This window comes from Propithecus coquereli, unplaced genomic scaffold (genome assembly GCF_000956105.1).
Source record: "Propithecus coquereli isolate 6110/MARCELLA unplaced genomic scaffold, Pcoq_1.0 Scaffold147, whole genome shotgun sequence".
Taxonomy (NCBI): domain Eukaryota; kingdom Metazoa; phylum Chordata; class Mammalia; order Primates; family Indriidae; genus Propithecus; species Propithecus coquereli.
The window spans coordinates 8,046,158-8,072,566 of record NW_012139080.1 but is presented as its reverse complement, the minus strand read 5'-3'; the positions used below and the strand labels follow the sequence as shown (position 1 = coordinate 8,072,566).

The 26,409-nt window shown below is 43.9% G+C and overlaps 1 protein-coding gene across 1 annotated transcript in view; it reads left to right on the top strand.

Moving 5' to 3' along the window:
- Positions 1-26,409, top strand: part of LOC105806846 (chromosome unknown open reading frame, human C9orf3) — a 311,159-nt gene that overhangs the window by 273,925 nt on the left and 10,825 nt on the right. Inside the window, exon 13 of the mRNA XM_012640063.1 lies at positions 7,940-8,056. Coding sequence (XP_012495517.1) covers positions 7,940-8,056 — 117 coding nt within the window. The remainder of the gene's footprint in view (positions 1-7,939; positions 8,057-26,409) is intronic.

Genomic DNA, 26,409 nt, shown 5'->3' with positions numbered 1-26,409 from the left:
TGATATTTGATAGTTCACTTACATTGCAAATAACAAAAATATAAACATGTGACTGGTGCTGTGCTTCATATCTATCTACAAAATATTTGGAAAATTTAAAATTCTTCCAGTTTTTTAGTGTTGATTGCATAGAACTAATATTTTATATTTGGTAGTATTAGCATTCATCTTTGTGTAGAAGTATTGAAATCAACTTCTGAGGTATATGTTATTTTAAAATGTTGTTATGACTGAGGCTAGAGAGACAATGATAGGTTTCTTGGTGTGCACTAGTGCTAGAAGATCTACCTTTAACTGACTGGACCATCTTCATGAAAGCCCCTGGTTTCCTTCCAGTTGCTAGCTCAGCACTTTGCCAGAGCACTTGCTTTAATCATTTACACATTTCAGTGCTCTTAGATCAGATTGTAGTAATGAATTTGTTCCTAAAGTAGATCTTCTCTCCATTAAGTAGATTTTTAGGAAGTACCTGTAGCATGGTTTAAGAAAAATATTTCAGCTTGAGCTGGAGGCAGAAAAAAGGAAAAAAGAAAAGGACCGGAGATCTTGTGTAGGTTATGCAAAGAAAAAGCTGACATGAGTCCCTTATTTTCCTCTTACATAGCTTTAACAAGTTATTTACACAAATTCAACCATATTCTATATTTTATTCTGTGCTGTTTTCTCCACTAATAACATTTCTTGCCATCTTCCTATATTGTAGAAATAATTCTATCTCATTCTTTTTAATAGCTGCATAGAATTCTGTTGTGTGGCTGTATACCATACACCTTGTTTTGACTCAGAGAACCAGCCAACAGTTTCACAATAAAGGTATATTCATGTGCTGGACTTCAGAGGGTCATAAATTAGTGTGTAACTAGAATTTGCAGTTAGAAATATCACTATTTATAAATTAATAACTCAGGTTTATAAAATATATATGCTTATTCAAGATAAATACATCAGGTATTGCATACATTTATTAATTTAGCTGAGATCATTAATTATAAGGAATCACAAAGAAGGAGATTTCTATGGGGGAAAAAACTGCAAATACAAGAAAAGTTAGAAGTATTTTGATACTTTAAAGTGTTCCCATTTCTTCAGAAATCCTTAAGTCGCGCATTGAACATGCCATTGGTGTAATAACAGGGCTAGGAGACTGAATCACTTAGGAATTTTTGGTTTCTTTTTCATGAGTGATGATCTTCTTGAGAAGCAAAGAATTCAGATAGGGAATGTTCTCCCTTTGGCCCCTTTGTAATTGGTCTGGCAGCTTCCAGGGTTGGGGAGGCAGACACAAGGATCCCAAGCATCTCTTGCGCAATACTGGGAAATTTTCAATTTGAGTGTTTACAATGTTTTATTTTCCAAAATGTGTAATAATAAAATATTAGTGTACACATGGTTGTAAGAGAGCCAGTTGATAAGAGGATTGCATTTTATGGACTTCAAAGAATATGCTTTGTGTCGGATTGCATATAGTTTGGGGTAATACTTTAACTTTTGTTAAAGTTAGGAAAATAATAGCACATGAAAATTTGACCCTTATAATCTGGAAACATGAGAATGATTTATGCCAATAAATTATTTCAGATACGATTTGCTAATAATGGTGTCTGTTTTAGTCCCTGTGGTGTCACTTTTGGAAGCACCATGTGCAAAGCATGGTTCAAAAGTGCAGTAGTCTTTTTAAACTGTAGCTATTGGAATTTCCTAAAAATAAATAAATATGCTTTTTTTCAATATAAAATGAATCATATGAATATTTGATGCTGCTTGAATTTTCTTTCCAAAATTTGATTATAAACAACTCCCTAAAGATGTTTGATAGTCAAAAATAACTGATTATGCTGGACAAATATGTGCTTATGGGTTTTCTTTATTTTTAAGAAAATTATTTTCATTCTTAATTACTTGGTGACCTTCATTTACGGGCAAATCCAATTTTATGTCTCTCAAATAATGTAAGTAGTATAGACTTCTGTTCTTAGGTTTTGACAGTTCTTTAAACTGTTAAGTTTTTGCTTCAGTGTGTGAAGAATGGTTTTTCTTTTCTAAGTTTTGTTTTCGTGAGCAATTCAGAACAATTGTGTTTTTCCTCTGTACAGGTTACTTACTTAGAGTAAAGATAAATTATCTGTTTTTGTTACTTGGGAAAGTGTTTAATATTTAAAAAGTGACAGAGATGGACAAAGACCATTTATTGACATTTTGGGAAGACCACGCATGGCCCCAGCCAGTGTGGGGGGCAGTGGAGGTTGGCTACGCTTGGCTTCTGTGACTGGTGAGCATTTCTTTGCGTTATTTGGAAGGAAAACTCTTGTTTTGTTTTGAAGAAGTTTATGGATTATATCTTCATTTTGCCCCACTGGCAAAAATCACCAAGTGAAAATTTATACAATTTAGAGATTTTTATTTGTTTTATTTGCTCCAGAGCACTGTCTAGAAGATGTCTTGGTTTATAGCTCTGCCTCGAGTCCTGTAGCTGAGCTTCTCTGTCACCCTTCATGAGGGTGCTGTGTGCATGGGAACTATTTCCTCCTACCCCTGTGGACTGTGGGGGCAACCTGAGGGCCTACTCGGGTGGTGGGTGTGTGATCTGAGAAGAGTGGAAGGGAATTTGTCAGACTTTGGGCAAACCTTATAAAAATGAGAAACGTTTTACATCTATGGGATCACCATTTTAACCCAAGGGGCAAAGGAAAACTGTTTGTGTTGTGCCCTGCACTGAAGGCCTTCTGCATGTGACTTTCGGAGGTCAGCTCTTTCTTTCTGGATTGGCCCCTGCTTGTGTTAAATTTCAGCCAGTAAGTCTCCAGCATACAGAATTTGAGATTTTTCTCCCTCCTCCGTTTCTTCTGTTTTTGTTCTGTGTAAACAGTTCCTGCCGTAGTAACATAGACAAATATAGCAGAGAATGCTTTTCTGGAAGAAGAATGCTCCCTAAGCATTTTTTAACCATTTTTGGGAAGAATTGATCTTTCTGTGTGTTTCAGACAGACTGAAAGAGGGGAGGCCCGTCGCTGTAAATTGAAGTGACATCATATGTATTGCCCCCATTGATCCGCTTTTAGTCTCCAGCCAGGATAAAAGGAAATGGCATCAGGGAGGAAGCATGCTCCATTTAGGCACAGATCCCAGAGTGATAATGGGGTAATAATAGAACTCACGCCACTGTCAATCGGTGGCTGCATTAGTCCCAGACTCATTCCCTGTCTGGGGAGCCGTGCGGTGACTTTCTTCGTGTGCGTGTGCGACTGCAGCATGCCAGCTGGGCTGTGCCGGAAGGTCCCCTTGTTTGCTTTGAGAGGGTGCAGGCAATGGGGCTCGGATATTTGTGAGCGCTGGTCCCTTTTCACGGGTCCTGCCTCTGGAAGGTCAGCCGTGAGACGTGTCCGTGGCATTTTCTGATCTAGGAGGTGAGCTGGCCTTTTCGGCGTCATGCTAATGGAAGAAACGGTGGAGGGGCCTCAGTTGTGTGGGTGGTCTTCTGGGAGCTCGGAGAGAGCAATGCCCCTCGTGACAGCAGTAAGAGGCTTCTGGAAGAGTCAGGGTTTTTTCTTTGTGTTGCTTGTAGGTTAGGAGGGTAGGTTTGAAAAATTCCTATTTTCTTTCCAAGAGCCTGTGTAGAAACTCTTTCAGACCATTCAAAGTTATGCAGTTTGCGTCTACTCTTAAGTTGACCAGGAAAAAAACAAAATAGACTTTTTTCCCCCTTTATACATTTCTCAGCAATTAACAACTATGAAATCGTCCATATTTAGAGCAAGAATACAGACTTCTAAAATCGTTAACAAGCAGCATTTGTACTTGACTGATCTCCCTAGCATTTTATTCATTTGAGTAAGTTTTACAGTCCTGTGAAGTTCTCTCTTTCAAGTACTCACATGACTTTGGCATCCCATAGCCTTATTTTGTCTAAGTTTCTAAGGCAGATGCATTTTAAAAATACTGAGCTGGTCTCCATATGGAAAAAATAATAACCCCGTCATGAATTCCTTGTTTGTGCAAAGGAAAGAACTTTCTATTTCTGTCAGCATTGAACTGTGAGTGTGAGCACTATTAGACCCCCAGAAATAAAGGCAAGTTCTTTTTATAATGTTAAAAAGAGCTGCTTTCTTAGGAAGGAATGCTCAGAGACGTACTTTATTTTTCTTGATCACTCCATAGTATGACTAAAGCCATATCTGTCTCCCACAGTACTGCTGTATTAAAACACAGTTGGTCTAGAAGTCATGTGAAATTTAATTTGATTTCTACGTGGGTGGGAGTGGAATGATCCACACGACATTTCCCATCACCCCTGTGCCAGCTGCCAGGGCTGGTCTCACTGCCCAGCACTGCCTCTGAGCACATTTGCTGGTATATGATATCTTTCACTTGCTTTACAAACATTTTAGCTTATGACGTATCATTTCTTTTTCATTGTAGGGTGGTTTTACAGGGAGCAAATGTTTATTTTACAAAGAGAAATGTGCTGTATTCAAGTAGCTACTTAACCTCATTTTTGCTTTACTATCCTCTTTTTAAGGTCTGTTAATCTCATTTTTTAAAAATGTTAACTTATTTATGAGTAAAGGATGCTTAATTAGTTTTATTGTCTGCCTCCTCAAACAGCATTTGTTCACTGATTTTTTTCTTCCTTTTTCATTGTTTAGAAACTACATTTTCCCCCCCAGGAATTAGAATTACAGCTGAAAGCCAGATGGCTGCAGGTTGTTTACTGAGTGAGCGTCATTTCTGTAAGTCTATTCTAAAGAGTTGGACTAGCAGAAATCTCCCGGCATTATGGAGGAATGTTTTCAGCGTGGTTGTGTTGGTCCTTGTTGAGTTCTGCCTGCCTGTGAACAAGCTGGCTCTTGCAGCAGTCTGTCGTTGGTGCCTTATTGAAGGAGGAGCAGATACCTGAAGGGGGGCGTGTCCACCCTTGCTCTTTACCTCGCTCCAGTTACACTTATTCACGAACCCTAAGGATTTAGCCACACATGTACTCCCTCCCTTCCATCTCAGCTATCTGCCTTACCTCACAGGCGTAGCTTTAAATACTTCCATTATGTAAAATTTGGAGAAGACAAAAAACTTCCAGTGATTCTTTCAGTTCTGTTTCAGTGTGCAGATGTGTGAACTTTCTGCTTAGAAGAAAAGTCTGAGAGATATACCAGTATGAATCCAGGTATTTTGATAGGTTCACATATTAATATTTGTTTGATTTTAAACTGGAGCTGTGTTTATTTGTTGCAGTTGGGGTAAGTTGAGGACCAAGCTAGTTGTCTTACTCAAGGGTTTTTTTTTTTTTCTTCTCTGTGGGTCTCTTTAGTTTAAACCAAGTCCCAAATGAGAGTTCTAACAATAGGCATCTTTGTAAGTGCAAGCACATAATAGGGAGATGCTTTTCTTTCTACTCTTTCTTTCCCTATAATTCTGCAAATTGGTGGGGCTGGTTCTTTCTGTATTTAGTTAGCAAACGAGGCCCCCATCCTGGGCAGTGGATGTTCTGCGCTGGATCAGGCCTTGTCACTGCCAAGAATCGCTTCTCTGTTGGGCCGGGTTTTTTCCCAGAAGCCTGCCTTCCTGTGTCTGGAGGGGCCTCAGTCAGCGTCACGCTCCTGTTGCGCTCTGACTGGCTGCCTTTAGAAATGCTGCCTTACCTGTTTTGAGAGTGCCTGTGGAGGTGGGATGCAGGGCAGGCTGGGCTACTCTGACCCAGTCTGGGCCCTTCCCATACCTACATATTGCTGGGGGTTCTTGTCCCTGGAGTGTGGCACCCTCCCTTTGCCCAACCCCTGCAGAGGGAGGTAGGGTACTGTGGTGAGGGGTGCCCAGGCCAGGCCACCCTGGAGTGGGGAACCCAGAGGAGCACACTTTGGCAGTAGCAAAACAAAGGGAAGTAGGAGGGTGGGATAAGGAAGGCCCATGTTTGGAAAGGGAAGACGCTGTGAAAGGGTTCATTGCAGGAGGGTATCTGGTGAGCAGCTTTCAGGGAGGGAATGGGTAGGGTGCGCACAAGGCCATGGGCTGAAGACTCGGCCTCCAGCAGAAAAGAACCTCCCTTGGCACATTGAAGGACCTTGCAGGGTGAGATGGGTGGGGAGGAGGAGAAGAAGGGCAGAGGGAACTGCTCCAGCCAGGACAGGAGGAGCCAGCAAGAAAGGCAGAGAACTAGGTTTCAGCTGGGCTGCCTGGTCAGGAGGGCCATGAGGCTGGATGCCCCACATGTACCTACCTCTGAAAGGTGGTCATGGTGCGAACAGGTGAGGGGGCTCACCAGAGGCTTGGAGTCCTGGGTTTGGCCTCTTCTATAAAACAGATTTCTTTTTAATATCATAAAAGTAGTCTCATGTGTCTATAGAATATGGTAAATTGGTGGTTTTTGTTACTAGTGGCTCTGTAGTAATTTGATGTTTTTAAAACATCTTACAAGCACTGACTTCTCATGAAAAGAAATTAAGAGTTCGTAGTTCTTTGAGTCCTTGTGTGTAGAACTTCACAGGTCAGCACTAATTGTAATGTGATTTTACTGAAGGCACCTTGTTTCTCCTATCAGCCTGAGAGACTGTCCACAGCATGACTTTCCAATGGAGTGATGTTATGAAACAAACAGACCCAAGAACCAAGCATTGTGCATCTGTGTGTGTCTGTCTACCTCTCTGTCTCTATAGGAAAGTGGGGTTTTGTTAAAACTTGGAAGGGGGAGAAGAGGAAATGTAAGAAATGCATTCTTTGTGGAATTACATGGTGGATGTTGCAGTCTCCCTGCGTGTGCATCTTGACAAAGCGTGTTTGTGTGTGAATGAGTGGCGGGGGGATGTTGGAGGACGGGAGCCAGGCAGAGCACACACCTGAGGGCAGAAAGATGAAGGAGGGGAAGGAGAGAAGCCAGTAATTTTTAAAATTTCTTTTAGAGTAATAGAAAGTGGCAGTTAAAATCCAAGTGTTCATATGAATTTTTTATCAATCTGCTATTGGCGTCCAGACCTGTAAATTTGAGTTAGTTGACAGGAATTATCTGGGCATAAGCAGGGATAGAGACAAGCTAAGTGTAGAAAATGGTAGAGTTAGTAGTAATAATTTTTAAACCTTGATTTTTAGAATAAGATATTTTTCAGTTCCTATGAGGTGTATCTTAAGTTGACTTCTCCAGTGGGCTGCTGTGCGAGGCAGTGCTGCCAGTCTTGGCACTGTGGTACCCAGATGAGTAAGTCGAATGAAGTCTTACTCTTCAGTTCTTGGATTTCACAAATATGGTTTGCTTTTTATTTTTGTACCACACAAAGACTTCCTCTTCTCTTTGCCCTTAACTGGTAATACCACTTTTGACCTTTCTTATCTGAAAATTCAGGAATATGGGTGACCTTGCATGTTTGTGTTCTGTGTATATAGCTATATGTATAATCATTTGTACAACTTTTTACAATTTTTTAGTGGAGCGTAAACTTACAATTTTTATAATGGAGGAAATACATGGTTCTTGTTTCATTATTCTTTATTTTTCATTGTGCAGCAGGTGTATTTGCAGGGTTCATTTGCTAGAGAAGGAAATCTGAAAGCTGCTTATTTCTGTTAAATATCCATGTGTTTGCCTAAAATTGGATGGTTTCTTGAATCTTTGTCTAGGCTAAATTAAATTTTTTGGCATAAGCATGCTATAAAGGAAGGGATCTGATAAACCACAATAATGTTTTATGAAGATAAGCACAGTTTTGATCTGCTCTAAGTATAGAATTGGGCTGAAAAGTCTTGGGAAACAGGGCTTAATCAGACCCCAGAATGCAGTGTCTTTGTGGGATATAGACAATGTATACCCTGAGGTTTTACAAAATTCAACTTGGCACTCCTCCCACGTTTCAGACATATGCCCAGGTTACCCTGGATTTACTCTCTTTGGTCTAAACGTTTGTGTTTAATTTCTCATCTGCTGAATGGCATTTCACATGCTGTTTGGTTTTGCCCTCAGCTTCTTCCAGACCAGCTGGTCTTGCTTCTGGAGCGTCTCTTGGAGCAGAAGACCTTGAACCCCCGAACTCTGCAAAGCCTCCAGAGGACCTACCACCTCCATGATCAGGATGCCGAGGTAAGCAGGAACGCCTTCAGAGTTTAAACAGCAGATCCCCACTTTTGGTGCAAAGAATGATGATCCCATTGTAGTCCCAAACTATTGGAACTACCATTTCTATTAGCAAAATTCCATGTGTTTGCTGTATGAGTAAAGACTAAGTGCTTTGGGCAAAGCTAAGCCGCTCCCCTCGGTGTGGTTGCTCCAGCAAGGGCCCTCTGATCATGCTTGTGCTGCTAACCAGAGTATTTTGAAATCCTGTTTTTCCCTCTTCTTAAATCGTAAAGACAGAATAGGTCTCCTAAAGAAAGGAGCAAGCAGAATGGAGTGTTTTTGAGCTATAAACTTGGGCGGGTCATCTTGCACACTGATGGTGGCACCTTCCTGTTGCACATTAAGGAAACTTGGCTCAGATACGTCAGAGCTTCTTGGTTGCCTTCAGTTAGGACAGGAAAGCAGCCATGTGTAAAGGAAATGAAAACTGAATCTAGCAGCCGTGGTTTGAAAATTAAAATTGGATCCTTGTGGGAAAGCAATATGATGTAGTCCCTAATATCTTTTACCTTATTGTAAGGCATGCAATGTGAATCCTAAGATGAATTCTGGGGTATTTTTAATATAAAATAATAAATATTTAATGTATTCAGTCATCTTAAGTAAAAAAAACAAGAGCTCAAGGAGAAATCTCTTTTATATAAAATTCCTAAAATGCTGAAAACTCAAGTAAGCTTGGTTCGTATTCAGTTGAAAGTAACTCTGAACATTTTAAAACTGCAGTCTAGTACAGCAGCCATTAGCCACATGTGACTACTGAACACTTGAAATGTAGCTATTTTGAATTGAGATGTGGTATAAATATAAAGTTCACAGTGGATATTAAAGGCATCAAATAAAAAAGCAAAATATTGTAATAGTTTCTGTTGATAATGTCGAAATGATATTCAGGGTATATTGGTTTAAACGAATTTCACAGTCATTAAACTGGAGTAAATTGGCTGGGCACAGTAGCTCACACCTAGAATCCTAGCACTCTGGGAGGCCAAGGCAGGAGGATTGCTTGAGGCCTGGAGTTTGAGACCAGGCTGAGCAAGAGCAAGACCCTGTCTCTACAAAAAATTAGAAAAATTAGCCAAGCATGGTGGAGAGCACCTGTAGTCCCAGCTACTTGGAAGACTGAGACAGGAGAATCGCTTTGAGCCCAGGAATTTGCGGCTGCAGTAAACTCTGATGATGCCACTGTACTCTAGCCTGGAAGACAGAGCAAGACCCTGTCTCAAAAAACAAAAAAAACAAAAAAAAAAAGAGTAAATTGATAAAAGCCAGTTCCTTATTAACTTAAGGTAAAATGGACATTGTTATGCATTTTAAAGTCCCATAAATTCAGGAGTAATTGAAAAATTCCAAGAAGACACTCATAACTTCTTATTCACCTGAGCATAGATCAAATGTGCAACTGTTGCTGTTTATTTCAGCTCTTATATTTTTGTTTATAGGAGTTTCCAAATGCCAGATTGTTATATTTAATTAGTGTTTAAAATACCTTCCTATTTATAGGCATTGGGCTATGTTTTAATGGGAGCTGAATACCACTGAAATGCCAGGACCCTGTGATGGGCACGGACAGACCAGGGCGGGAGGATCAGAGCAGGCGCTGGGCACCTGTCACTTGATGTCCGGAAGCCATGAGGTGGGAGTCCCAATTCCACCCCCATCCTTTGGGCATAAAACACATCCTGTTCTTAACTTACAGCTCAACTTAGTTGTTAAAACAAGCAAGCAAATAAAACCTTCGAGAAGTGTAACAGGTTTTATTTGATTGCTTGTTTTACATCTTACAAGCTGTATCATGATTCCCAGACAGGGCAGTCTCTTCAGTGTGGATCCCTGGTAATGAGAGACAGGGGTCTGAGTACATCTTTGCTCAGTTTATATAACTAATATGACCAACGTTCATGCAGTTCACAAATGCTCTGCTAGGAACTAGGAACATAGCGGTGGAAACGACAGGCAAGGGAGCCTGTCTTGTGAAAAGACAGCTCATAAGTAAATCAACAAGACAACTTCAGGTAAGAGCTGTGAAGGAGGTATACAGGGAAGAGTTAGGCTAAGTTTCTCCGGATAGAAAATTTGGGAAAGGTTACTCAGAGATAGTGACATTTTAGCCAGGACCTAAAGACAAGAAGGAGCTGTCTGTACAAAGCCAAGGGTCAGGGTAGTTTCTGTACAGAGATGACAGCAAGTTCAGAGGTATCAACTTGGCATGTGCTAGGATGGGAGTCGGCAAACTTTTTCCACAAAGGACTGGATAGTTAATATTTCAGGCCACACAGTCTCTATTGCAACTATTCAACTTTGTTGTTGTAGGGCAAAAGGTGCCATAGACAATATGTGAACAGACAGACGTGGCTGTGTGCCAATAAATTTTTTATGGACTCTGAAACATGACTTTCATATACTTAACACATCTCAAGATAGTCATGGTCTTTTTTCCCCCTGTTACTTTTTAAAACTATCTGAAAGCATACACACCGTTCCTAGCTATGGGCTGACTTGGGCTGCCCCACAGGGGTTTGCAGGCCCCTGTTCCAGGGCCTGCAGGGATGAGGTCAGGTGAGCAGGAGCCAGAATGGGGCTGTCGGGGCTTAAGGCTATGGTGCACATCTCGGGAAGTGCCTCCACCCCAAACCCTCAAGGTCCTGGCAGGTGGCTAGTCACACTGACGCTTATCTCACTGTGAGGTTTCCTTGAACTGCCACTCAAAACCAGAAAAGCAACAGGATTTTGGCCAACCCGGGTATTTTCTAGAAACTTTATTAGTTAAGTGTGATTTATATTGACACTGATTAACAAGAATTTAGTTGAGTAATCATCTGCCTTTATTTTAAGTGACAGAAAATTTCATGGGAGAAAGAATTATTACTTGGTAGGAAAATCTCAAGGATCCTGATCTTTATTCTCATTTCTTCTTGATTTAGCAAACAAGGATAGTCCCGTCCAGTTATCAGGGCTTTTAGACATGGGATGCATAGCCATCATTTGAACGGTGGCTAGAGATACTGGAGTGAGGCAGGCTGTGTACTCAGTGTCCCTGTGGAAATGGCTCTAGAGGGGTTTCCTGGCAGGGAGCAGTGTGATTCTGATGCTCTTTGCTCAGGGTGCTGCCCCAGGACCTTGGGACCACAGCGTTGAATTAGATGTCTGGTGCAGAAAGACACCAGCCTGGGATAATGGAGTATTTCTGTAGTACAGAGAAGGGACGCTGGTGATCGGCTGGTGGAAAGGGGCATTTCTTTACCTGCTTTGTCTGGGTGTGCCCTTGTATTTATTTCCAAGATATGCAGAAAGGCTCCCCTTGCTCTCCTGTTGACTGGCCTTTTTCCTCAAAGCATGCATGTGAAGTCACCTTTGTAGAAGGCGAGCCTGCTGTTATGTTCTTAGATGCGGCAGTGTTGCTGTGTTCACCTGCTCATGCCCCTCATTGCCAAAGTGCACTGCAGAGTTCTTTTGTTGGCTGAATAGTGCGATCTGAATGTAGCATGTTCCTGAGGTAGCCTGTCAAAAGAGCCTGGACTGTGAGAAACCTGGCCAGATGGCACGAGGGAATGGGGGCTCTCTGTTCCAGTGGTTGCTTTAGCTTCTGGGCCATCGTCCCTGTTTGTCCCTTTGCTCCTTCCTCCCTTCTCAGTCCCACCCACACACGGAAGGAAGGAAGGAGGGAGCTTTATTTTCAACTGTTCTTCTTGTGTGTGTCCGTACTTGTATTGCTTCTGTGTTCCAGCTGTGCTCCCAGGTCAGATCTGTGGGTCAGAATCTCTGAACATGGACTGAATCTGAGGATGCTGCTTGGCGGGTATTTGCATGTTGGGGGTTTGTAGGGACCAGCCTTCTGATTACCGTTCCAGGTTGTAATGTACCCTCTGCACTCCCACCCCGTGTGTGCGTGCATCATGCGGTGTGGATAGGCAGGTCTGCTCTGGGGGGAAGTGGTGCCCATGTTCAGAATTCTGAAGGAAGCATGCACAAGGACAAATGAAGTCAGAAGGTGGCTGGATCAGGGCATACCGGCCTAGGCCACCTTATGCTTTGCCGCCCTCTGCAGGGTGGGACAGGAGGGGCACCTTTACATTCCTTGGCCTGCAAAGTGAAGGTTGCTGCAGGAATCGGCCATCTTTCACACACCAAGTCTCAGACTGCTGCCTTATGCTGGGCTGCTTCAGCTAGGAAGGAAAATGAGCTGACGGGAAATTTAGTCTAAAGGAGCACCTGTCTATGATTTTTGAGTATATTTCTCAAATAGCCATAAAAGTTTAAAAATATATTTGACAGTCGATTCTGAGAACAAAAGATGTTTTCTAAGATAGATCCCTTTTTAAATAGCAGATTCCTTGCCTGCCTTAGCAGGTCTCTTAACTGTAAACTAGCTACCCCCGGTAGTGAGGTGAGCGTTGCTGGAACCTGGCTTTGCGACCTCTTTCCCCAGAATCCCACAGCTGACCTCAGGCAACTTTATTTCTATAGACTATGCTGAGCACTTTGAAATCTGGGGCATGCCTCAGGTGACAAAACCTCCCAGCATCATTTTGGTGGTGCCGCTAACTAGAAAGTTCCACACTGTGGCATGCTCTGCTCTGATGTTTCAGTTCATATGCTGAGCAAGAAAACTAGTTTTCTGGGAGGAGCCATTAGCAGCATCAGTTTGTCGCCTCACTATTTTGGGGGAAATACTGTTGGTTGAAAGGAAGAGGTTGAAAGGAAGAGGCCCCCTGGATTGGATTGGAGCGAGAAAGTGCATCAGTGTCTGTCTTCCCAAGGATGCGGCCTTCACTGCACGTCTCCCTTCAGGGTACTGCCCTCATGCCTGGCCTCACGTGCAGGGAAGGATGGTACCTGCTCATGTGCATGCGAGCGGCTCCTCCGTTTCTTGATCTCATCTAAACACTCGGGCCAGCTGAATACCTGGTACTGGCTGAGGCGCGTTGACACAGCAGTGAGCTGGATTCCAGTCCTGGGGCCCCAGCCGGCTGGTGACCACAGGTGAGTTGCCCACCTTTTGCGGGCCCCGTTTTCCACATCCACAAAACAGTGCCTCGGCTGGAGTGGCAGCTTTTGGGCTTCTTTTTATTACAACCAACTGGAAAAACTTTGTGAAACTGCCTTTACTGTGATATTTTCTATTTTGTCCTATTTCATTTTCTTTTAAAAATGTGCATTGTGACATATAAATTGATTTTATGACCACTAATGGGTCACAAACCACAGTTAAAAGAATGTTGGACCTGGATAGTCCAAGGCTCTCACCAGCTCCTCTGCTTTTCCTCCTTGGGGACTTTGACCAACGTTCCTGAACCTCGATTTCCTCAGGATTAAAATGGAGCCGTAAACACCTTCTTCATGGGATTGTTAACAACACAGGATAGGAAAACATCTGCGAGAGTACTGAGAAAATGTGAGCTCCCGTAGTTTTAACGTAGCTCCTGTTCATATAGGATTCGCTTCCATTCATTTGGTCTGAAATGGTGACATCTTGTTGCTTAGCTGAAACAGCTTTTTTATATAATTTCTTTACCTATAGCCACTTTGTTTCAATCTGTGAGGACTGGCAGAGAGAAAGAGAAAAGAAATGTGCCCAGTTGCTAGATGTGTATTCTGTTCACAGCCCTTCTTTATAGGCTACGCAACTGTTGGGAGCCCTTGTGTATTTGGTCATGGAATTCTTGATCTGAGGCTTGGTGGTTGGAGGTGGGGGTATTTTGTCCAGGGTGAGGGGAATCTGCTGCAAATCAGGGTTTCTCAACCTTAGCACTACTGACATTTTGGACCGGACAATTCTTTGCTGTGGAAGGCTGTTCTGTGCTTTGTGGGATGTTTAGCATCCCTAGCCTCCACCCATGAATTGCCAGTAGCAACCCCTGCTCTCTCCCATTGTGGCGCTCAGAGTGTCTTTAGACACTGCCAGATGTGACCCTTGGAAGGCAGAATCACTGGGTGAAGAACCACTGCTCTGAGACAGCAGCTGATCCACAAAAGGCAATTTTTAAAATCTCATTTAATAAAGTGCCTGCTGATTGGTTACAGCACAGAGTGGAGTGGCTAGAAAGACAGTTAAACAACACTGAGAGACCACCCTGAGCCATCTGTACTCTCCCAAGACTCTAAAGAATGTAACCTTGGGAGGTTGCAGTCTTTCATGTGGAAGAAAAAAGAAGGAATTGCAAACTAAAGCAGTAGGAACAAGTACATCTAAGGAAACAGTTTAGTAAGTAAGGACAAACCTGTTTTACCACTCATCCTGTCTGCATTCTGGACTGAAAAGGACACCTTCAAGGTTGATTGCGAATGGAAAAACATCTAACCTTGCAGCACTGGCTGTGGCTGAAGAGCCCTTGTAAACCATGTCCATGGCTCTGGGTCTCCTCCCATGCCTGTGATAGGCTTTACATAAGCAGGGAGATGTGTATTTTAATACATTGTTAATGGGAGAACTCACTGTTTGCTTGGAAAGAAAGCAGCACAGCATTTATTTGCAGTCCAAAGGTGGAAGGTGTGACTCCAGCAGCGCAGTGGTCTGACAGCGTTGATGTTCATTTCTGAATTTCATTTGGCCAAATGCATAGTTCCTATGAATTGAGCATTTAATGGTTAACAGGCCTAGAGGGGCATATCAAAGGGGCAGAGAAAAAAGGTTTAGCAGGGTGTTACGCCTCTGGATTACAAAACTTGATCTGTCCTTATAATTCTGCTCATTCCTTTTAATGCTGAAACTGTCTCCATTCAAGACCACCCTCACCTTCTGCATCGGGGCTCTTTTGGATGTGAAGGAGGGTCTGTTCCCTGCCATTGTGACTCCCTGTTCCCTTTTTCTTCCCTGGTTGCTTTTTTGTAGTATTCTGGCTACAAATAAATGAGACATTTCTATTTTGTTTTCTCACAGAGTAGTTCAGAGAGGAGGCTAGATGTAATCTCTTTGGGCTCTGTTGCCATTTCGGGATGTGCAACAGTTTATTAAAATGCAATGTGCTGAACTTGGCTCCTCTTGTCCCGCTGATCAGAATCTAAGTAGCATAGAAAGGCAGAAACCCTGGCATTGCTGATGTCAGGTCCTGTAATCGTGGTGGTGTGCGAGGGCAGCACCCAGCTATGCCTCCCCAGCTGTGGTACTGGGGGTGTGGCAGCCCACAGTGTAGGCGCCAAGGCCTCTGCACAGCAGGACACCAAAGCCTCTGAGTAGGGGCAGTGCTAGAGTGCTGGCTCCGTCTCAGTGATGTCCAGAGGCGCACAGTGGGCAACCTCTTCTCTCCTCCCTTTCCCCTGCTGGCTGCCCTGGGTACAGGCAAACCTGGGGCCTCATCGCCAGGCCAGCTGGCTCCCAGGCCGTCGCCCAGCCTTGTCAGGATGCACCATCATGGAACGAAGCCCCACGAGGCAGGTTTTTAGATTGAATACCAAAAAAAGGAGACCATTGTGGAGGGTCAGAATAGTGTGTGGCAATTAGTGAAGTGGTTTTCCAGGGTGTAAACCACGAGGGGCCGGATCTCAAGGGGAGCTCCCAGCAGGGCAAGTTGACACTTGCCTCTTCCACCTGGCAGCTCCCAGATACTCAGCATTAGGCCCTTTTTTACCATGTCTTTGTAGGTCCAGGGGATCTGGCTTGCTGGCCCCTTGATGTGGTCAAGCTCAGGTTGCAAATCAAGAGGCCAAATGCTGATGAATCTGAACTTCAGAATGTGGCCTGTAAATAGTGTGACTTAATATCAGGTTTTTAAAAATCCAAGACAGTGCTTGTGAGGATTATAGCTGTCCCTTTAACACAGCATAATAATTCCTTTTTTTAGAGTTTTAAAAGCTCGGTGGGTATAGATTGAAAAAAAAAGATTGTGGTAATTGTCTTTAGTTGCTTTAGACTTACCTTTGTTTTAAAGCCACGTGCCTTTTGTGATACAGAAAGAACAGAGTTCTTAGGAACTCTTTGGTTATATTTGTGTGTTTTTTTCTTTGTTGTATTTGGTTTATAAAACATCGAATCAGTGTTTTAGAACTTTCCTTCAAAGTCAGAAAGGTGTACCTCTTGGTATTTCTTTCTTAGGGTTTTCTTTCTGTTAACTCAGTTTAGTGCTCCTGGAACTTTTCTATGGAAAGCCTACAAAACAGTCTCCCTGCTATACTATAATAAAGGGATTTTTAAAAAGCTGATCTAAAATGACAAAGAACTTTCACTTTTCAGATTAATAATTCCTCTGTTCCTGAGGCTAGGGACTGTGTTTTATTTATTGTGAATTGTTACAGCACATTGTGGCTGGTCAGATGTTTGTTAAATGAGTGCAGGTGTAAGGAAAGAAGTGAGCCATAGATAGCATAATCTGGCTAATTTTTTTTTTAAAGCACCTTTTAAATAAATCAGTTTAGAATTTATATGCTAAATAAGAGAGAGAGCAGTTAGTAGGTGGTCTTTTAGCTGTAGCCAGACTTTATTAGGAAAGTCCAGTGGCTCATTGTTCTTGTCCTCTTCTGCTTCCACTGTACTTAGCCGCTGGTCCACTTTTACAGACATCTGAAGAGGTGAAGGCATTGTCTACTCTTGCTGTATTGATATTCTCCCAGTCTGCATAGAGTTTCTCAAAAAGATCTGGAAATTTACACATTTTCTGGAGTCTAAATAGCATTGCCCTGACGCTCTCCTTCCGGTATAGCCAAGAAACCAGCTACATCTCATATTCATTTTGTCTCCAGTTCTCTCAAGTGAAATCATTGCTTGGGGGTTTATTGGTCTTCTGGGTTCTTTATAGCTCAGTCAGGAGTTTACATATTTTTGTATTAGATTTCTGTTCTGAAATGCACATCAAAAAAACACAGTTGTCTTGGAACACTGCCATTTTCTGTCACAATTGTAAGCTGAACCATATTTAAATGTATACCTTAGATGCCCTAAAAGAGAGAGCTCACTTTGCCAAAATTCTCACTACCTTTCCAGGTGACTGTTCTCCCCTCTGGTGCCTTTCCTGTACACCTTCTTTGCTCTGTAGTCCTGTGGCCCAGCAGGATGTGAGAGTTGGGTTGGTCTGGCCTTCATGCTGTGGGAACCTCATAGCACAGATAGGATGTGGGCTCTGCCTCGAGTGCAGGCAGCTCCCACGGGGTCAGCTTGCTGGAGCACCTTCCCAGGCTTGCTTGGCATGCAAATGGTGGTATTTTATATGGATGGCAGGGTATGAAATTTTAAAACATAAGCACAGAAGAGATGAGCTAAACTTCATGGGGTGGCACTAAAAATGATTTTTTTAGGCTGTTCAGTCTGCATGTTGCTTTGCTGCAACCTTGAACCACATGGCACTGTGTTCCGTAGACCCAACTGGTCCTGCCCATCTGTGGGTGGAAGCAGATGCCCAGGCTGAGCACAGGAAGTTCCCAGGCACTGGGAAAACTAGCCAGCCAGAAACCAGCAGCCCAAAGCTGAGCCTCTCCTCATGGCCTTGGCTCCCGGGACGCCAGGTAGCTTTTCTCCAGAGTGGACTGTGTAGAATATTACCCTTTGCCGAAACAGCCTTCTTCAGATTGGCTTTTGGCATGGGGGTTGGGGGGGGCTTGTTTTTAATAACTTTTTTGAGCTATAATTCACATACCGTACAGTTCACCATTTAAAGTATACGGTGGTTTTTAGTATATTCAGAGTTGTGCAACCATCACTGCAGTTAATTGTAGAGCATTTTTGTCACCCCCAAAAGAAACCCAGTACCCTTTAGAGCTGTCATCCCCAGCTCCCCCATCCTAAGCAACCACTAATTCTTCTGTCTCTACAGATTTGCCTGTTCTGGACTTTCACAGGAACGGAATCATAAATTGTGCGGTCTTTGTGGCTTCCTTTCGTGTAGCATACTGTTTTTGGGGATCGTGCTTGTTTGCAGCACATATCAATACGTTGCTTTTTATTGCCAAATATTTTCAGTCGTGTGGATGGACCACATTTCTTTATTCATTCATAAGTTGATGGACATTTAGATTGTTTCCTCTTTTTAACTATTATGAATTATGCTGCTATGAATATTCATGTACAGGTTTTTGTGTGGACATAGGTTTTCACTTTTCTTGAGTATACACCTAGGAGTAGAATTGCTGAGTCATAATGTAACTGCATTTAACCTTTTAAAGAACTGCCAGACTGTTTTCCACAGTGGCTGCATCACTTTACATTCTGTCCAGCAGTGTATGAGGGTTCCAATATTTCTACATCCCCACCAATACTTGTTACTGTCTTTTTTATTTTAGCCATCCTTTTGGATGTGTAATGGGATCTCATTGTGGTTTCCATTTGCCCTTCCCTGTTGACTAAGGATGTCGAGCATCTTTCATGTGCTTATAGACCATTTGTACATCTTCTTTGGAGAAATATGTAGTCATACCTTTTGCTCATTTTTAGATTGGTTTGTCTTTGTATTATTGAGTTATAGTTCTTTATGTAGTTTAGATACAAGTCCCTTATCAAATACCATTTGGAAAAATACTCTCTCACACTGAGGGTCGTCTTTTCACTTTCTTTTTTTTTTTTTGAGACAGCGTCTCACTCTGTTGCCCAGGCTAGAGTGCCATGGCGCCAGCCTAGCTCACAGCAACCTCAAACTCCTGGGCTCAAGCAATCCTCCTGCCTCAGCCTCCCAAGTAGCTGGGACTACAGGCATGTGCCACCATGCCCGGCTAACTTTTTTCAGTTGTTTGGCTAATTTCTTTCTATTTATGGTAGAGACGGGGTCTCACTCTTGCTCAGGCTGGTCCCAAACTCCTGACCTCGAGCGATCCACCCACCTCAGCCTCCCAGAGTGCTAGGATTACAGGCGTGAGCCACCAGGCCCGGCCGTCTTTTCACTTTCTTGATGGCACCCTTTGCAGCACTAGAAGTTTTACCTTTGAAGTCCTGTTTATTTTTTCTTTTGTTGCTTGTGCTTTTGGTGTCAAATCTAAGAAACCATTGCTTAATCCAAGCTTATGAAATTTTATGCCTATGTTTTTTCTAAGAGTTCTGTATTATTAGCTCTTACATTCAAGTCTTTGGGGTTTATGTTTGAAAGTCTGTTTCTCTAGTTTTTGAAGAAAAGGGTATTGGAAGAAATGGCAAGAAGCAAAGGGGAAGGAAGGGTTGGATTTCTTCATGGAACACACGGGATGGCTAGAAGTGGGCTGGGTTCAGGATGGCCCTGACAATGGCTGGTTTCTTTTCCTCCTTTGGGTCTCAGTTTGTACGGCTTCTCCTTAGGGAGGCTTCTCTGACTACATCCCCACCCCTCTCCACCCCCTCCGTAACCTATTCTGTCCTTTCGTGGCATCTGTCACCAACATGAGTCTACACTTACTGATTTACTGGATTTTTCTTAAACTTTCTATCAGACTGTAAGCTCCAGGAAGGCAAGGGCTTGTCTGTTTTGATCACCATTTTATCCTTAAGACCCAGTACTCATTCGTTGGAGAACGACTTTTCCTGGATTTGTGCCTGACACAACAAGGTAATGGGAGTAACTAAGCCCAGAGCAAAACCACTTCAAGAGAGAGCGAGCCTTCTTCGCAGACTTGCTGAGGCCCGCCAGAGTCACATCTACCTCTGAAGAAATCGAGAGTAAGGGATGGGTGTCCCTTCTGAGCTTGTCAGAGGACATAACCGTGGTCACTGTTTTAGCCAACAGTAAAAGCCCTCTTTTTCAGCAAAGGCCATGTGTCACATGTTAACAAAATGAAGAAAGAAGGTGGGGTGTATTATTCCTAATTTCAGAATTACAAATTGGGATGTCTGGCCATTCTGCGAGCAGTCTTGGTACAGAAGGAAGACAAGCTGTGCCATTTTTCAAAGTGGCAAACCCTACATGGGCTACCAAGTTTTACTTTTTGGAGCCAGTTGTCTTTAATAGCGTCAGTATCATTAAATAAAAGTCTATCCATAGGAAAACGAAGAAAGAAAGAATTTGCCTGAGGTCACACATGTGAGTGAAGCTACCTCTTTTGTTATACTTGGCATGTGTGTTTGACGTTTGTCATCACACATGACCAGTACCGAGTCTCTGTGGGATGGCCTGGGAGCAGTTCAGATGAGTCCTGTTTTGCACATTGCCACAGCTCCACTTCTAACCAATTAAGATACAGACCAGAGCATGAGGGACCAACTCCAGCGAGAGCAGTAAGTCTCCGATGCTTCATTTGTTCTCTTTATCACAGGCCCAGGGATTTACTAACCTGGCTTTTGCAACAGCAAATAAAGTAACTTTTAATTCCCTTTTGTTTAAAAAAATAACATTCAGATTGAAGTCCTATGAGAGTAAGGAGCAGTAAAGGGGAGAGAGAAAGGAGAAGTGATAGAATCAAACGCAAATGTCGGCAACGCAGTCATGAGACTGAGCAGGGAGCCAGACCTGGCAGCACAGATGCCCCCACAGGCAGCCCTGGGCTGGAATGCCGCCTGCCTGTAGCCGCTCTGCAGAGGCGCCCCCTCCCCAGCAGTAAGCCCATTTTAAAGCCAAGTTAATCTAATTTAAGGACACAAATTGAAAAAGCAGGTTTGTTTAGCTGTGTAGACTTACTAACTTACAAAAGCCATGAGCCTTGGTCTTTCTGTTTACAGATATAAAATGGAAGTCTAAATGAGGTTTAATGGGCTTCCCAGATCATATTCCTTGGACAGATATTTTTTTCCTCCTTGAACAGTAAATTTAAAAATCAAAAGGACTGAAAAGAAAGGGGGGTGCTTCCTGTCATAAATAGGACAGGTGGCATTCTTCAAAGCATTTTATTGCCTCCAACTGCCCATTATAATTTCAGAGTAGCTGAAAAGCATTCCAAGTTTTGAACAGTGGTATGCTCACTCAGGAGCATTTATCAAGCATGTGCTGTGTGCTGGGCATTGGGACACGGCCCAGAGATTGCCCAAAGGCCAAGGCCCTTGCTTTCCCCAAGCTTGCATGTTAGTGTAAATAAATACATCGTATCAGTGAAGAAGGAGACACAGTGATTTCAGAGAGCAATGTGAGCTGCAAAAGCCACATTCTAAGAGTGGCTGATGGGAGCACAGTGGGGGTTGATGATCTCTGGGCCAAGGCGGTGGGCTGGGGGTGTGGACACATCGGATCAATCCGGTAAACATGGGTGTGTGGGATGAGGCAGGGCTGCAGCAATGCCATGTAACATCACAGCTGACATCCGTGTCCCCTCTGTCTGCCAGCCTGGCACAGCCTCCTTGTTAAAAGGCTGAAGGCTACTGGGACACCATTTATGGTGTCATCAGAAGATTGAGAGACTAATGGAGCTTTAGTATATTAACAGAAGGGAAGATGCCCTCTAGTCGTTTTCAAATAACAGTATGTGGCCCACGCTATGCTAGTAAGTGCAACAGTGGCAAGTGGAGGAAAGAAAAAACGCAAAATAATACAAAGGCTGAGTGTCCCTTATCCGAAATACTGGAGACAAGAAATGTTTCAGATTTCAGATATTTTCAGATACCGGAAGGTACTTAACTGGTTGAGCATCCCACATCCAAAAATCCAAAATCCGAAATGCTCCAGTGAGCATTTCTTTTGAGTGTCATGTTAGCACTCCAAAAGTTTCAGATTTGGGAGCATTATGGATTTCAGATTTTTGGATGTGTGATGTTCAACATGTACCTGTATCGATTGCAGCTGTTGTAAAGATCAAGAGTTAATTTGATATGAATGGTTTGAAATTCATGTACTCTCTATTAGTGTAAAGTTATCCGTTTATAATTTTTAAATGTTTAAAAATAAACCAGCTGGGTGCGGTGGCTCATGCCTGTAATCCCAGCACTATGGGAGGCTGAGTTGGGAGGATCACTTGAGCCTGGGGGTTTGAGACCATCCTGAGCAACATAGCGAGAGCTTGTCTCTACAAAAAAAAAAAAAAGAAAAGAAAAAAATCTGTGTGTGTGTGTGTGTGTGTGTGTGTGTGTATAAAAATTAGCAGGGCATGGTGGCACATTGCAGAAGTCTCAGCTACTTGGAAAGCTGAGGCAGGAGGATCTCTTGGGCTTAGGAGTTTGAGGCTACGGCTGAGCTAAAATCACACCACTGCACACCAGCCTGGGTGTGACAGAGTAAGACCCCCATCTCAAAAAAAAAAAAAAAAAAAGGCAGGGGAACAACTACTGAAAGGAGCCATGTGAGCTTTTTAAAGCATGGCAATGAGTATGCACCAAACTAAACGTGGCTCTGGGATTGCAGTGGAAGAAGCCGCGAGGCCATTTTCCTATCTTTGAACTTGACTATCTAATGTACTTTATTGGTGGCACAGCGGCTACCAGAGCCAGGTTGGGAGTATTGGCTACGTTACGAGAACTGGTCTGTTCTGTCTTAGGCCTATAGCAGTGTCTGCTCAGCCTCTTGCCATTCCGTTTCTGTTTCAGGCACAATGACTCTCCTGTAAGATGCTGGTTTTCAAACTCTACCTCCAGGGAACCAGGGCCCCACAAAGGAGTTTACTGTTTAATTTAAAGGTGTTTCCTACCTGACATGAAGATTTAAAGTACTTGAAGAACCTACTCATAGTCTTCTTTTTGCACTGTCTTTATATACTAAAGATTCCAGCTAACATTTTTATTAAAAGCGAAAAGAATTATGCTTAAGGAAAGTTTGAAAACTGCTTTGGAAAATTAGCCTAGAAGATAAAATAAGCAGGCTATGGGGGAATATTCCCATATGAGAATTTTTATTTCTTTGCCGGGCGTGGTGGCAAGCACCTGTAGTCCCAGCTACTCATGAGGCAGGAGGGCTGCTTGAGCCCAAGAGTTAAAGGCTACGGGTGAGCTGAGATTGGACCACTGTACCCAACCTGGGCGACAGAGCAAGACCCCGTCTCAAAAAAAAACTAAAAATTCTTTGAAGTAGCTTCATGGAAACACTAAAATCGAAATTTTAAAAATGTGAGATAATAGCAGTGAAAGAGCATTGAGAATTGTAAAGCGTCAGCCAAGTAGGATGCTCATGCCTGGGATCTGGGGTTGTGGTGAACTGTGGCCCCATCCCGTGTGGGTTCAGAGAGGGTAGCGTCTCATCTGTTAGGAAAGAACACGCCGCAGCATGCCAGTTGGGGGTTGTGGTCCTTTTCCTAAAGACTGCATTTTCTCAGTGCGGGCATCACCCACACAGACCTGCTGCATCTGCGTATAAGAAGCTCCGCTGTGCTGGGCCCCAAGGCCAGAGAGACGTAGCATCCCCTTATGATAAGTTTCTGTTTTGTAATTAAAGCCAGACCAGGTTTCCTTGTACAGAAGGAATTTGACGTGCAGAGGGAGGAATAGGACCTGGCTGGTTGGGTCCAACTTTGGAAACACCCTAGATTTCCTGGTGGGACCGTGCAGAAGCTGGCCTGGGACCACCCACAGGGGCCTGTTGTGCACCTCTCATCCCACCTCTGTGTTCAGTGGCATCTTGTTGGTAGGTGATGGGGGTAAACGCATACTGCACACCGCCACCTGTGCCACACTCTGGGAGCTGGTGGCATGAGCTTCCATTCCGGAGCAGAGTCAGCAAGCCACATCCTGGGCCAGTGCAGCCCACCGCCTGTTTCTGTAAATAATGTTTTATCTACACACGTCCACATCCACGCCGATTCATTTAAGAGTTGTTAGGGCTGCTTTGGCCATACAGCGGCAAATGAGCTGAAACGCCAAGATGCTCAACATCTGGCTCTTGACAGAAAAAATTTGCCAGTCCCTGTTCTAGAGTTTATTAGGAAACTGGATGTAGACACATTAAAATATCTCTGATGGGAAAGAGATTAGGGTGGGGAATGGGGTTATCCTTCAGCTTTTCTCCCCTACTTCCAGGAGACAGGAATTAATGAGGGGAAGCCCCCCCCACATATCCTAATTAAGGTTATGGTCATACCATAGAAATTCCCTTTTTGGGTCATGGGACCTGTGTCTTGAATCTGAGGCATGGCTTGGGAATATAAATGACCCTACTAGGAAGGAGCGATTTTTCAAGCACCACTGGAAATCAGAGCAGGCTTCACGGTGTACTGTATTTCTGAGCCTTGAGTAGTTCAGCTCAACGGAGCCTTTTGGGTGGTGATGCTGGGGCAAGGCTAAGGGATCTGTCTTATGAATGGTTTGGAAAATTCCCAAATCCAAGTAAGACATTCCCATCCCGTCCTGGGATGGCATGAATGGCACCCACTTCCCCAAGGCCCCTCCCCTCCTGGGGCTCCCCTGCTGCCTCTGTCCTGCTACTGCTGGGGTCTCAGACCCAGCCAGGGCTCTTCCTCGGCTGTGTGCTTCCCACCTCACCCTTCCTCTGGGATCAGCCCCTCCCTGACTGTGGCCCTCCCTCCACGTCCGCCCTGCTTCCTGGTGCAGTTACCAGCTATCCTCTCAGCTAGATCAACCATCAGATAGGCACCTTGCTCTACCACTCCATCAGTTAACACGTTTCCTTAGAGGTCATACTCCAAAGTTTTTATAGAATCAATAAATAATAGAACTTCTGAAGTAGAAAAGACAGCCAGAAACATACTGCTACTTCGAAGACAACAAGCACTTCACATCACTGTCCTAACACTTTCTGTGGGCAACTGTTTTCAGCCCTCCCAGCAGCCCAGAGGGGTCAAAGCTCTTCTAACCCCCATCCTGGGGAGACAGAGCAGGAGCCATCGTGGTTCGAGCAACTGCCCCAGCTGATGCAACTCTAGCCTGGATTATCGGGCTCTGGAAGTCCAGCTCGTAGGCTTTCACGCTGTGGGACAGTCAAGACACAGTGGGTCACCAGATCAATTTAGTAGGTCACCAACCAGCATTTAAAAAAAAGAGAGAGTAGAAATATCAGAAGGTATTGCATATAGGGAGGGAAGGGACTTCTTTGTTTCAGTGTGTGTATACATGTTGTGCATATGCATGGTTACATTTGCACACATGAACACATACATTTGTCCGTGCTGGCCGTCGCTCTGTCCCACACCATTTCCCCGATGCCTATCACATAGTTGGCTGCCATGAATGTGTTTGGAATAATTGAGCCACCAGCCTCATAGCCAGACGCCTTTTGGATCCAGACTGCACGTCTGCTCAGGTCTCCCAGAAGGCTCAGGCCTGTTACCACAGACATACCCCAGCCACCATCCTGGAGCTACTGTCTGGATTACTCAAGGATTTTAATTCTGTATCATCAGACGCAGGTCTGACATGAATTGGCTTCTGCATACCTACCCTTCATTCTTCCCACGCCAAATGCTCAGCCCCTTGCATCTGCCCAGCCCTAAACAAGCTGCATCTTGAGCACTCTGGAGGAGTGTTATGTCTGTGCTCTCACTATGCTGTGCGCATGGAGGCTTCAGAAACCTGGAAAGTTTTGGAATCCATTTCCAGTGGTGTGAGACCCACCTGTGCACTACGGGCAGCACTCACATTTTTCTGTTTAGTATCCCTTGAGTGGAAAACTTTGAAAAGCAGATCTTCAAAGTCATTTTTACTGGACTGCAGTATTCAAGGGTGCATACCGGTATGCCATGCAAGAGTCAACTTCATTGCGATGACATGGGTAGAATCCAGAGATGCAGATCTTCTTTCTTCTTCGTCACCTGTCATTGTTCCTATGCCAGACACTGTGCTCAGTATTCCTCGTGGATCAATCATCCTTCCTGTGCTGGTGGCAGTGGGAGCAGGTGAGGAGCTAGCCAGGCCCTGAGCTGTGCCTGCCTTTCCACCTCCTGACTGCCTGCCTGTCCGCTGCCCAGTGTCTGCACTGGCAGCTCCGGGTGCCGAGTGCACCAGATGCTGACATGAAACGGCTAGAGTGAATGCAGGCACTCGAGGTGCCCGGGACTCCGTGCTCACCGCCATGGGCAGCTCTGTGTCTTCCCACTTAGCAGAGCTTTTCCTGGTTCCCTTCTGCTTTCTTGCTCTTTCTCTACTTGCCCACCCTGCTTCCCTCTCACACTGACTTGGGCCTTTCTCTCCCTTGACCCTTCCTCTCAGTATTTAGGACCAAAATGTGCACTGACCCTAGGCTTTCAGATGATTCCTAGTATGAGTTTGGAGGGACTTGATGAATTTTAATCACAGTTTAAAAGTCATTGAATTTTTCAACTCTGTTGACAGTTGAAGTTCAATAAAATGTATTTACAGTGTACAATTTGATCACTTTTGGCAAATGTATATGCCCATGAAACATTAAAAGTAAATGAAGGCCAGGCGTAGTGGCTCATGCCTGTAATCCTAGCACTCCGGGAGGCCGAGGTGGGAGGATCGCTCGAGGTCAGGAGTTTGAGACCAGCCTGAGCAAGAGCGAGACCCCATCTCTACTAAAAATAGAAATTATCTGGACAACTAAAAATATATAGAAAAAATTAGCCGGGCATGGTGGTGCATGCCTGTAGTCCCAGCTACTCAGGAG